The sequence below is a fragment of the Octopus bimaculoides genome, chromosome 15, assembly GCF_046866305.1.
Source record: "Octopus bimaculoides isolate indiv1 chromosome 15, ASM4686630v1, whole genome shotgun sequence".
In the NCBI taxonomy this organism is placed as follows: Eukaryota; Metazoa; Mollusca; class Cephalopoda; order Octopoda; family Octopodidae; genus Octopus; species Octopus bimaculoides.
In genome coordinates this window covers 22056666-22069483 of record NC_142942.1, presented here as the reverse complement: position 1 = coordinate 22069483, position 12818 = coordinate 22056666, and the positions used below count along the sequence as shown (strand labels likewise).

At 37.4% G+C, this 12818-nt stretch overlaps 1 protein-coding gene and 1 long non-coding RNA gene across 3 annotated transcripts; one reads left to right on the top strand and one right to left on the bottom strand.

Moving 5' to 3' along the window:
* Positions 1–8378: 8378 nt before the first annotated feature.
* Positions 8379–11284, bottom strand: LOC106879776 (uncharacterized). 2 transcript variants are annotated; one of them, XR_008265599.2, is made up of 3 exons: positions 10452–11284; positions 10133–10254; positions 8379–8981 (listed from the first exon to the last, which is right to left on the bottom strand). It is a non-coding gene; the product is annotated as an uncharacterized LOC106879776 (long non-coding RNA). The 2 variants fall into 2 exon arrangements; XR_001410664.3 differs by having other exon boundaries at positions 10495–11284.
* On the top strand, positions 8705–11313 carry LOC149132437 (FLYWCH-type zinc finger-containing protein 1-like). Its single transcript, XM_089363543.1, has 2 exons — positions 8705–8995; positions 11275–11313. The coding sequence occupies exons 1-2, from the start codon at positions 8705–8707 to the stop codon at positions 11299–11301; spliced, it is 318 nt and encodes a 105-aa protein (XP_089219669.1). The 3' UTR covers positions 11302–11313.
* The last annotated feature ends 1505 nt before the right edge of the window (positions 11314–12818 follow it).

The following is a 12818-nucleotide window of genomic DNA, read 5'->3' as shown; positions in this document are numbered from 1 at the left end:
CGATTTTTTTTATTCTTATGTATAAAAATTTTGACTTCCCTTTACTAATTTGTTTTTGTGGTCTATGTTGTACTTCTTATTTGTGATCATTGGTGGGCTACGGCTTTTTGAGTCGATGACCTAACGGTTTTATTCTGCAATTAACTTTGTACCTATGTCTCAACTAGTTTGAGCACTTCTTTTACAGCCTTGTATAAATTCTTGGTTTTCTAATACAGAACTGTTAATATTGAATATATATATATATATATATCATAGCTAGGCTTACTCGAAATTCCCACATTCATTCAGAACATTAATAACAATTTCAATGTATTTATTTGAATGCAAAATTCTTTATTAAAAATACCTGTACATCAACACAACGATTGTTAGATTAAACATTCGTGTTTAGCCCAACGTACACCACTCGAATTTGTTTCCCTCTTGAATTTTAACATGTTCTAATCTGTTAATGAGGAGATAAATCAAAGAGACATTTCACTCATCTACTAACTGCGTATATGATCATGCACTTAATGATATTTTAAATACTTTGTTTGGAAAAACGGATGGCAAGGGGTGATCTTTCGATGGTCCATTAAAATTGACGAAATGCTGGGAACACATTTGGCTATTTGCAGTGTAAACAAAGTCTTTCATCACATGTCTCGATCTCTGAAGCCAAATACGACGAATAGCTACGTTTGCAGGATATATATGCAGTGAAATAACTTTGCCGTCTACATTCTTCCTTCTATAGTGGCTGCATATACAGCAGTATTTGCGTGATTTCTTCGGAGACATATTAACCGGTCAGTACAGTATGTGAGTCGTTAGTCTGCGGAAGTTAAAGCAAGTCACTGAGCATGCGTACATGTCATACGGGAGAGTTCCAATCAGGGGTGGATAACAACCTTATAGGAACCCCCTATAGTATCACAATCGGGCCTCTAGATCCGTAAGGCCTAAGTGTAACCATGCCTTAAGATGGCATTGGACATACACCCACCTTTCTAACCTCAGCATATCGGATCCTAGCTTACCCCTGGTACCCTGACAACCCAATATTGGATGGATTTTAAGAAAGACAGTAATGTGTCACGTATCACTTTTAATAATCCAAGGCCGTGTCGTGCCTCCAGATACAAATTAATTGTTGCGCAATATTTACAAAACAACCATTTTCGTATATATATATACACGAAATATTTTGAGGGATAGAAAATCTGTTTTAAAATATACTTGCATTAAGCTCAGTGTGTGTGTGCAAGCAATGCACGAACAAAATGTCAGCTGGGCTCATTAGCCACCAGCGGACCCACAAGTGTAAAGTCGAAATTTGTCTAAGAGCATAAGGCTCTTAATGGTTAGTGATGGTCACGATTGGACAACCATTATATATATATATAAGCAATAACTACAGGGTTTTACCCCCCCCCCCAGACTTTGCCATAACCTGCAGATGTTTCCTTCAAAATTCCTACATGCTCGAAATGTACATACATCAAGGTATATTTGTAGAAAATTTCACGAAAAAATATTAATTTTCATGGAAGTTAAGAATTTAAATGGACTCTGTTGGAATTTCCGAAAATTGTCCCCCACCCCCATTCCCAAACTCTTTCACCGAAAATTTTTGTATATTCGGAATCTACATAATAAATACAATTTGCATAGAAAATTTCATTAAAAAATATTCATTTTTCTGAAAGTTATGACCTTCCAAAGTCTGGGGGGTAGAACTCTGTAGTTATGCCTATATATATATATATATGTAAATATATGAACTCCAAACGTAAATCCGGAGGAAATACCGCTAAGCATTTTGTCTAGCTCGCCGCCTTTATATATATATATATATATATATACATGCATACACACATATAGACACCCATCCATACATACACACGTCTCATTCAAACACGTGCACACTCATACCCATTCAAGCAATCTTTCTATCTCACGCTCTTTCTTTTTATCCCCTCTCTCCCTCCCTCCTAACATGCACTCATTCATACACGATATCCTGCAATCACGTATTCTTCTTCTTCTTTCTCCCTCGATCACGCATTCATATACACTAATTCTTCACCTCCCTCCCTCTCACATACATTCACACTATCTCTCATTAACACACTCTTCTTTCTCTCTCTCTCTCTTATTCTCGATCATACATTCATTCATGAACATTTTGACTCACGTATTACCTCCTTTCTCTCTTTCTCTTTCTGTCTCATACGCATTCACTCGCATACCACCACTCACTCACAGACTCCCCCTCTCCCTTTCCCTCACACACATCCGTACCCACTATCACTCACACTTACACTCACATATCCCCCCCTCTCTCTCTCCCTCTATCTTTATGTTGTAAATATTTTCAACAAGCCAGGTGTGATTATAACACCTGTCTGTGATGTTGTTACTAAGGATGAGAGAAATGTGACGTGAGAACAGTTCTCCGAGACTTTCATTCCACCATATTTTGAAATGTTGGTAGCCTTGACCTACAAGAAATAGCAGTTAGATCTCCTCTAAATCACACCATAGTCACTTTTAGAAAGTTAACATCTGCAACACTTGATCATAGAACTGACCCAGGGTTAAACAATAGTGGTTTCACATTTTGGCACTAGGCCAGCAATTTCGGGGAAAGGAGAAAGTCGATTACATTGACCCTAGTACTCAACTGGGACTTATTTTATCGACCTCGAAAGGATGAAAGGCAAAGTCGACCTCGGCGAAATTTTAACTCAGAGTGTAAAAGACAGACGAAATGCCGCTAAGCATTTCGCCGGTTCGCCGTAGTTGTCTGCTAGAAATAGCAGCTAAATCACATCTTACTATCTTTCAAAGGCTTACCTACTGTTCGATAGCCCACCTCGACTTTGTTCCCTAACATTTTTTTAAAAATACATATTTTTACCGAAATTCTGCAGATATACGCAGTTAAAATTGCATGGTGTAAAACTACATTAAACCCCTGTTTATGAGGAAAAACTACATCAATTTAGAGTGTTTACGGTGTAAATCTGTGTTCGAAGCCTGCATTTATAATGTAAAACAATGTTAAAACACTTTCTGTATGAAACTGCTTGGAGATATTGCGTTTTGATGTAAAACGACAATAAAACTGATATTTTAAAATATAATCTAGATTAAAACACTGCATTTATTAATATAAAACCAGATTAAATGGCATACCTACACAAGTGTGCCCTCACCACGACTCTGTTTCCAGTTTTCAGAAAAGAAGGATATATTTTAATGATATTTTCTACAAATACGCTATAGATGCTGTAGATTCCGATTATATCGGAATTTGTTGTGAAAAGAATTTCCATGAGCGGGGACAGGGTTCCGGAAAATTCACTCGAGTCAGCTTTGTTTCCTCGTAATTTTCAGGAAAATGGGTAAATTTCAATGAAATTTTCAAGAAATACCTTTCAGAGTGCGTAAATTACGATTATATCGGAATTTAATGTAAAACAAAATTTGTGCCAAAATTTAAAATCATTATTAAGCTGATGTTTGGAACATATATTGATATGAAATTTTGATGGAAGTTTTTAATTTAGATCACTTTAAACCTTTTGCTATCATACCTCTGTTGATATATACTGCTTTCACTTCAATTAATTTCGAAAATAATGAGTTTTGTAAAACAATTTTGCCATTATAATAATGGCTGGTGTTTGAAACAACTTCAAATTTTGATGACAGGTTTTAATTTTAAAGCAGAAAGTTTGTATCATAGGACCAGAGTTGGTTTCAAGTTAGTATCAAAAAGTTAAGACTCTTTTTATGATATAAAACTAGATTAAGATACAATATATCTTTGTCTTTAATCTTTTGCTGGCTTTAGTCATTAGACAGTGGACATGCTGGGGCACTTCCTGGAAGGGTTTTACTCAACTAATCAACGCCAGCTCTTCATCATCATCATTGTTTAGCGTCTGTTCTCCATGCTGGCATGGGTTGGACGGTTTGACATGGAGCTGGTTAGCAGGGATCTGTCCAGATTCCATTTGTCTATTGTGGCATGGCTTCTGTGATTCCATGCCCTTCCTGACGTCAGCCACTTAGCAGGGTATGCTGGGTGCATTTTACATGCCACTGGCACAGGTGCTTTTTAAGTGGCACCCGGAAAGGACAAGCCTGTATGTATGGAGGACAGTGGTTTTACTTGGCTTGATGTTTCTTATCAAGTACAGCAAATCGCTACATCTCACGGTCCCTTATCTCCTCAGTGAAGCCCAGTATGCGAAGACCTTCATCCCATGCCTTCAGGATCTACCCCTTCCACAGGGACCCTCCACAATTAGAGCTCGGCACTTCTTTATGCAGCTGTCCTCGGTCAAACACACCATGTCTTTTGTTGATACCACTTAGTTACAGGGATGAAACAACCCAACGCTGTAAATCTCCTGTAAAACACTGAGTTTCTCACCTGTATTGATTGCATCACTTCCTCCATCATTGTATCAATTTAAGGTGTAACATTATTGATTAGCTATTGACTAATTGATTGCTATTTTGTTCACTGCACTCTGTGCACTCCTGATCATAATGCATGCAGAGAATTATTGAAGAATATGGAACTCTATGAGAGTTCAATGGAAGCTGGGTGATTGATAAGTTCTGTTACCTGGGAGAGCTGAGGATTTCTGGGAGGGGAGAGGAGATAAAAGAAATAAAAAAAAGAAACGAGAAGCAGAGATTTAAGGACTTTTCTTTGTTCTTTGTATTGAGAATGAAAAATTCCTTTTTTTTAAAATACAAAAGAAGACACCATGCTGTATGCACAAAGCGTGTAATGTTGCCTGGCAGAGGAAGAGAGAGAGAGAGAGATTGAATTGTGGTGGTGGCACAGTGAGGACTGTGGAGAGTGGGATAGGATTAGTTGAATATGGCCTCGAGGAGATGGAATATTGAATAATGAATGACTGTTCAATGAAGATGGATGATTTGAGAAATATAATGAAGTCGGAGTGGTGGTGGATTTTAATAGAGAGAGAGAGAGAAAATACAGGGAAAGAGAAAGGGAATAAGAAAGAAGACAGAGAATGAGATTCAGACTAAACAAAAGAGAAAGACAGAAAGAAAGAGAGGGAGAGAGATTCAGTTGTGTTACTTGAGATATCATCATCATCATCACCATCATTGTTTCAGTGTCCAATTTTCCAATGCTTACATGTGTCAGATGGAATTTGTTGAGGCAACGATCTCTATGGCTGGATGCCCTTCTTAACGCCAACCACTTTACAGGGTATACGGGGTTACTTTTATGTGGCACCAGTCCTAATGATGTCACCTGTGCTTGTGTTTGTCCTCCACCCCACCCATTGTTTCGCTGCTTTACAACCAGTGTTGGTTTATTTATGTCCCCTTTGTAGTTCAGTAAAAGAGACCAGATTAAAGAAAGAAAATATGAGCAACAGGGTTGACTAAAACCCTTGATCACAGTGCTCCAGTATGGGCTCAGTCCAATGAAAAATGAATAAAAGATAAGAAAAGGACTAAAAGAACAACAACGTTAACTTCAGCTGCCAAACACGACCAACTTGTGGGAGCATAGGTGTGGCTGTGTGGTAAGAAGTTTGCTTTTTGCTTTCCAACCACTTCATTATGGGTTCAGTCCCACTGTGTAGCACCTTGGACAAGTACGGCCGCAGTCAAATGACTGAAACAAATAAAAGAATATATATACATGCACACACATGGTAGGCTTCTTTCAGTTTCCGTCTAGTAAATCTACTCACAAGACTTTGGTTGTTCTAAGGCTATAGTAGTTGGCACTTGCTCATGGTGCCATGCAGCGGGACTGAACCGGAAACCATGTGGTTCGGAAGCAAACTTCTCAACCACACAGCTGCACTTCGACAAACACACATTCACTTGAGAATAGACTTCTGTAAGTGAAGGCTTCAGTATCTAACTCAGGTGAACCGTACAGGTTAAGGATAGAAATGCTTAGCCCCTTGAGATAACTAGCTAAAGGTACATGTTAGGGGTTTCCGGCATTGCCATAGCTTTAGTAACCACCAGGAAAAAAAGGTCACGATGTCTGGAAGTAGCACTTGCAGTTTCTCTGAAGATTGGCCAGAAAAACGACCTGATTGAAAGCCGAAACGAGCAGTTGAAAATGTGAATATTTGAATAGATAAATACGATTATAAATAGAACTTTATAAAATAATTTAGGACATGTAGCAAGAAGACCGTTATTTAAAATAAAGGAAATTCACAACTACAACCTCTTCCTCCTCCACCTTCTTCTACCGTCAGTGCTATCAACATAGCTACCACCATCACCACAGTAATTAACATTGATAAAAGTCGTAATGAGCTTCCATGAAGGTAATCGAGGAGTTATCTCCCATTAGCCAGCGAAACCTGTACAGCAGGTTTGCTTTCAAAGACAATTTTGATTCTCTCTCCCTCTCTCTTCATTTTTATTCACTCCCTGCTCTTTCTCTTTGAAAGTTTTTTTTTTAATAAAGTTCTATATTTATCCATCAATCAATGATATCTAGAAATATGTTTTAAACTTCGATTATTTTCAATAACAAGCTACCGTAATACATGGGATGAGAGAAATAGCTGTGTCTTGGATATTTTTTTGAAAAAAACCCCCCAAAAATCATGACTTAAAGCAGAAACAGTAGTGGCCATGACCCTGTTCAGAACTTCCAATACTCGTGGGACGAAGTTAACCCCAGAGAAGAGGTCTGACCTGAAAGCTTGCAATAAAACAGGACTCTATCAAAGGAAACCAAGAGCAATGTGGTTACAATGACTATAAGAACCGAAGGAAGTTGACAAAACTAATTGCTTCGATCACAGATAACAAAACCACGCGTTTATGAAATAAATCGATTTCATTATTTGATTGTCATTAGGCTGCAAGCTGGCAGAATCCTCAGCACGCCGGACAAAATGTTAAGCGGCATTTCGTTCGTCTTTACGTTCTGAATTAAAATTCCTCTGAGGCCGACTTCGCCTTCCATCCTTTCGGAGTCGATAAAATAAATACTAGTTGAGTCCTGGGATCGATGTAATCGACTTACACCCTACCCACGAAACTGCTGGCCTTGTGTCAGAAATTGAAATAAAAATTAATAGAACGGGAAATACAAAGATAACAAGATATAAACCCCGGACCCCCGTCAAGGCAACACCATAGCCCAACGTCCACAAGGGGCTAAATATAGAGGTTACATATTACAAAGACAATACAATTCTTTTTATCATTATTAGTGAACAATAACGTCGTTTGTCCAGAACCAATAACTGGTTCATTGCTTTTCTGCCGGTAAGAGTAAAGACAACATCGATGTAGACCAAATATCTTAAGGGACTTCTTTTGTAAAGCACCGGGTTTTAGGTTTCCTCGCCGATGTTTACACAATTCCTTCAATTAACAATTTTTGTTTCCACTTGCAACGTATTGATTAATCCGAAGCTATGATAAAAGACACTTGCCCAAAGTGCCGCGTTGTAGGACCGAACCCGGAATCACACAGTAGCTAAGCGAACTTCTTACCTTCACAGCCATGCTTTTACTGCTATTTCTAGCAGGTCGAATAGCCGGGTTAAGTTCCCTTTCATAAATGGAGAGAAGAAAATTTTTTGCTGTTGTTTTGAAAGGAATATTTCTACTCTCCAAACATACATTCTCACACACACATGCATTGTTTCTTTTCATACACTCACCTACATTAATGTGCTCAGAAGGGATATTTCTACATTCGAACTACTCTCCACACATTCTCTCTCTGACACCCCGTCATACACACATATCGTCTCATATATTCTCTTTATCTTTCACACACATATTTTCTCATGTACGTACATATACTCTCTCTCATTCATACATTCTTTCAAATAGGGTCTCATACATACATTGTCACTCATACACATATCTGTCAGTCCCTCTCATATACATTGTCTTACACATATTGTCTCATATGCACACATTGTTTCTTATACACTCATTCATTTACTTTCTAACCCCTCTCTCTCTTTTTCACACTCCTGTAACGAAATACTATTTTAGTGAGTTTTCAGGGTTGACGGTTGAACGCTTTAAGAAACAAAAAACACCAAAATAAAAATAAAAATGGTTGGCTGGATTCCCCCGCACCCGTAAATAAATATTTATGTCTACAAAACAAGTGTATGCAACTACATTGAATTAGTTCTGCTTTCTTTATTTTATTTTAGCCGACACAGGCCATCATTAATTCTGTTTTGTACTTCCTAGCAGCTGTGTGACCGGAAAACAACTGGGGCACCTAACAACAACAACAGGGAAGGCGAAAACACGTATGAGGGTAAAAGAGAGAGACAATAGTTTAATAAATAGGTGAACAAAAGACAACAAAAATACTAGTATTGTATTTTAACTTTGATTTTAAACTTAACATAGAAGTTAGTTCTCCATTGAATTTTTACACTTTGTAGTTTATTAATATACAGTTATTTTCCTAGACTTTAACGTACTTTTTCAACGACATAACAACCTGAGTTTATTTATTTTAACTGAGATTTCTTTCTCTCCACCTCGACCAGATTTTTACTTCCACTCAAAATCGTCTTTCCTTAAGATCGTGGCCGTTGTCTATCATGTTTGTGTATTATAAGTGTTGTAAAGACCATCACATGTACTCAGAATATTGAACATAATAAAAATTGTAAGACATTTGGGTACCCAGCCAGTCATGGAAATCATAAAGAGTTCGTTGGGAGCAGATATGATCGTTTACAGAGAGTATATTTATAGAAAAGATAAAGCCAACTTGAATACCATGTACTGGCGATGTGTTAAATCGAAATGTAAAGGGAGATTGGTGAGCATTCTGGATTATAAAGAAAAGGACGTGGAAGAAATTCAACTGAAGGTCAGGGGTCACCATTTTCATCCTCCTGATCCTTTGGATGTGAAGGCAAGGAAAGCATTAATTGAAGCGAAGTCAATTTTGAACTGCAACGAACTACCTAGAAACAAAAAGGTAATCATTATTCGATTTAACCATTGTTTTAATTTTTTTTTAGCAAAAAAAACAAAACTTTCGAAATATAATTACAGCTTCAAAATGATGTTTATTTATTTTGTCTTTATTTCCAAAACATTTTTTTTTATTTATAAAGTATATATTTAATAGCTGAGTATGTATATCTGATAGACACACTCTCAACTATCTATTTCTCTCTCTCTATTAGCCTGTCTGCCGGTCTAGTCGGGAGAAAGTTACAAAAGTGACTCTGGGGCCAACATTTTCGTCCAACCGACTTTGAATCTGAGTTTGTTTCTTTTTTATCGATCGAATCATATATATATTCTTTTGCTGTTGGTGGACTGCAGCCTTCCTATGGAACCTAGTGACTTCTATAGTTTGAAACCAAGTATATCGATCTGTATTTGTAGAACCGTTAGTTGGACAACACCGATTTGTTTTTAAAAACCCTTGTAAACATTAACTAACCAGGTACGCGCGCGCACACATCACACATATTTTCAATACTTTTTTTTTTTACATATATGTCATCTGTTAAATTCCAGTCAACAACCTGAGGCTCATTATAGTTGAGTAGAGCCCCGTGTAAAATGTCGCGCAGTGAGATCGAACCTCAAATCTCAGTGCTGCAAAGCGAACTTTGTAACTAAACGGCCTAACGAATACGTGGAGTATATTATTTATCTTTTACTTGTTTCAGTCATTAGACTGCGGCCATGCTGGAGTACCGCCTTCAAGAATTTCTTGTCGACTCCAGTACTTATTCTATCGGTCATTTATGCCGAACAGTTAAGTTACGGGAACATTACCGGTTGTCAAGCGGCGTCGGGGGGTGGGTAGAGGACACACACAGAGCCAATCTTGCGGAGAAAGTTCATGAAAATGAAACTATTTGTTCGGTAATTTCCGACATACATGCACAAAAAAACTCCCATACTTACATACGCTAAGAATACAATAACAAGCGGTTCAAGTGAAAACAAAAGTTAAAGAAATAAAATTTTTTACGGAAATTGCTGAACAAACACTTTCACTTTTCATGGTCTTTCTCCAAAAGAATGCCATATATATACATATAGAGAGAGAGAAGAGCGGACATAACAAACAGAGAGAGAGATGAAATTTACTTACCATATCTATCTATCTGCTTGTCTATCTCTCCATATCTCTGTCCGTCCGTCCATCCATCTATCTATCTATCTATCTATCACACAAGTGTGCTCTCTTCCCCGATTTTGTTTCCTTACAATTTTCTGAAAAAAATGGGTATTTTTAATGAAATACCATTCTGACTGCATAAATTATACGATTATATCGGAATTTAATGTGAAAAAAAAAATGTTGGGCGCACACACGTACATACTGTTATACTTTTCATATACATTACAAAATAAAGCTTGATATTCTGAACACATTATGTGTGTTTTAGTATGTATGTGTGTACACCAACCTGTTTTGTTTTTTCATTATGATCGTAATCTATACACACGCACACATATGAAGTCTGTTTTTCGGCCATCGTCTCGTCACTTGTTGCGATTATTTCCTTTAGGAGGTTTCCCAATTTCTTGAAATCAGCGCTCTTCGTCCACTTTTCCCTTATATTTTCCCATGTCTCTTCCTATTTTGCAGGTTCCTTCCATTGGAATCACTTGCCAATTCTTTTACCCAGCTTCACCCCGTTCTATACACATCACATGTCAGAACCAGTGCAGTCTTCTCTCATGCACGTTACATCTGATTCCACGAGCCAACGCGGTAGCCTGTATATTAGTCACTCGACGCGCTAGAAACAGCAGCCAAATCTCTCTCAAATTAACATCCTAAAAGATCGAACATCTTGATTATTGGAGTCTTGGGTTCCTTGCTTATAGGAAAAATACAGAATGGTCACGGTTGGAATGTCTTTGATCAATGGTTCAATCAGGGCCTACATGAGACTATAAACAATATCAACATTCGATTCCTCTAATATTTAGTCTTTCCCTGACCCGTTATTCACCTTCTCTGTAATGTCACCGTACAAGAAATACAGATATAATCGCATGTAACCCTTTCTCTCACAGATATCCTATCCATCAGAATAATCGAATTTGTTTCCACCTTAAATAATTCCAATCTCGTGGAAACATGCCATATGTAGTAACAATATCTTTTCTTTCTGAAACGATTTGTTTTAATTCCTTTTGTTATTCAAGGTCTGCGATATCTGCTCCTGTATCAGTTATTATTAAATCAACATCTTTATTAACAGAGTTTTAAATATCATTCAGAACAGATGGATTGACGTAGCTTCCTAAATGAGGAACAGCCTGATGACCCCAAGAATGTCCTTTTTACATTCATTATAAATAAGAGAACATTTACGTGGTAAATATTCTTTTAAACCCATTTTAACGTTCTCGATTATTCTGCCAGTATTTCCATTTGATTGTGGATGATATATAGAGGTGTTTTCGTAGGTCTACACCCAGTTTTAACGAAGCCAGATGCTCGAGTTTATTATTTATGTAATTCACAGACATTGTCAAGAAGTCCGCCAACTTATCGCCGCCAATTCAGTGCGGAGTCAAGTTATCGGTAAACTAACTCATCGCCTCAATTAACTTACTTTAAAAATTGAAATTCATAGAAGTGAAATGGAATTGAAAAAAAACCCCTTTATTTAAAGAAATGGAATGTTAATTAAAATACCTTATTTTACTAAAGTGTATATGTTTAAATCAGTGGTTCGCTACTAATTCATCGCCGCCAATTCATCGCGAGCCAAGTCCTCGCTCACCAACTCATCACCGAACTACTTCAGTATCAAACCAAATAATTACTAAGCAGACTAAATTAGCAAATTACAAGTCAGCTAATTATTAATTTAAATGTGACAGCGTTTACTTATTTACTGTTCGACGCTGGCAACTTCGGTTCATGCAATTAATTTAGAACTGTTTGAGCTACGATTGCTTAAATTTTTCAAGGAGGCCCTTCACAATGGAACGTGTTTTCAGTCAGCGAGGCAAAGAGAAGTTCTCACACAATGGCTATTTGTTTATATTTGATAAATTTAGTAGGACCGACACTGACTTAATGTTTTGGCGTTGTGAATTAATCGGCAGATGCAAAGCAAGAATTCACACAAAATTTGGCGATGTTGTGAAATTTATGAATACTCACACACATGATTGTTCACCAATAAGGGAAGTAGTAAAAATGGTCAGAAAATTGAAAAGCTGCTCTCGAAAGTCACTGGAAGGTCCAAATATAGTAATTGACGAAACATTGGGCAGTGTTTTCCGACCGGTAAGCACTTCAAATAAGCATTTTTCCTTCTATATTTCTATGTATATAATAATAATTCTTTCTAATTTCGGCTCAAGGCCAGCAATTTTGAGGGAAAGAGAAAGTCAGTTATATCGATCCCAGCGTTAAGCTGGTACTTCATTTTATCGACCCGAAAGGCAAACGTTGATTTCGGCAGGATTTGAACTCAGAGCGTAGAGAGCCAGAAGAAATGCTGCTAAGTTCTTGTGTCGGATGCGCTAACAGTTCTGTCAGCTCACTGTCTTACTAATATTTTTTAATAGCAATTAAACATTTTGATGGAATAAATTAAATGCGTGGAAATTGAACCGCTATGTTAAATTAAGGCACTGTGGCTCTCCGTTTTCATACACAAAATGCTCTAAGAATGTCCTTTCTGAATGAAATACAGTTCTTCCGTAGCTCCTTAACTCTTTCTCTTTCTTTATTCTTATTAATTCACCCACAGTATCAGTAGCGTAGCTTGGGGTAGAGCGAGCCGCCCCTGGGAAGAAACAATTTT

Coding starts and splice junctions, on each gene's coding strand:
- LOC149132437 (XM_089363543.1), top strand. CDS start 8,705: ATGGAAATCATAAAGAGTTCGTTGGGAGCAGATATGATCGTTTACAGA. Junction 8,996..11,274: donor AACTACCTAGAAACAAAAAG/GTAATCATTATT, acceptor AATATCATTCAG/AACAGATGGATTGACGTAGC.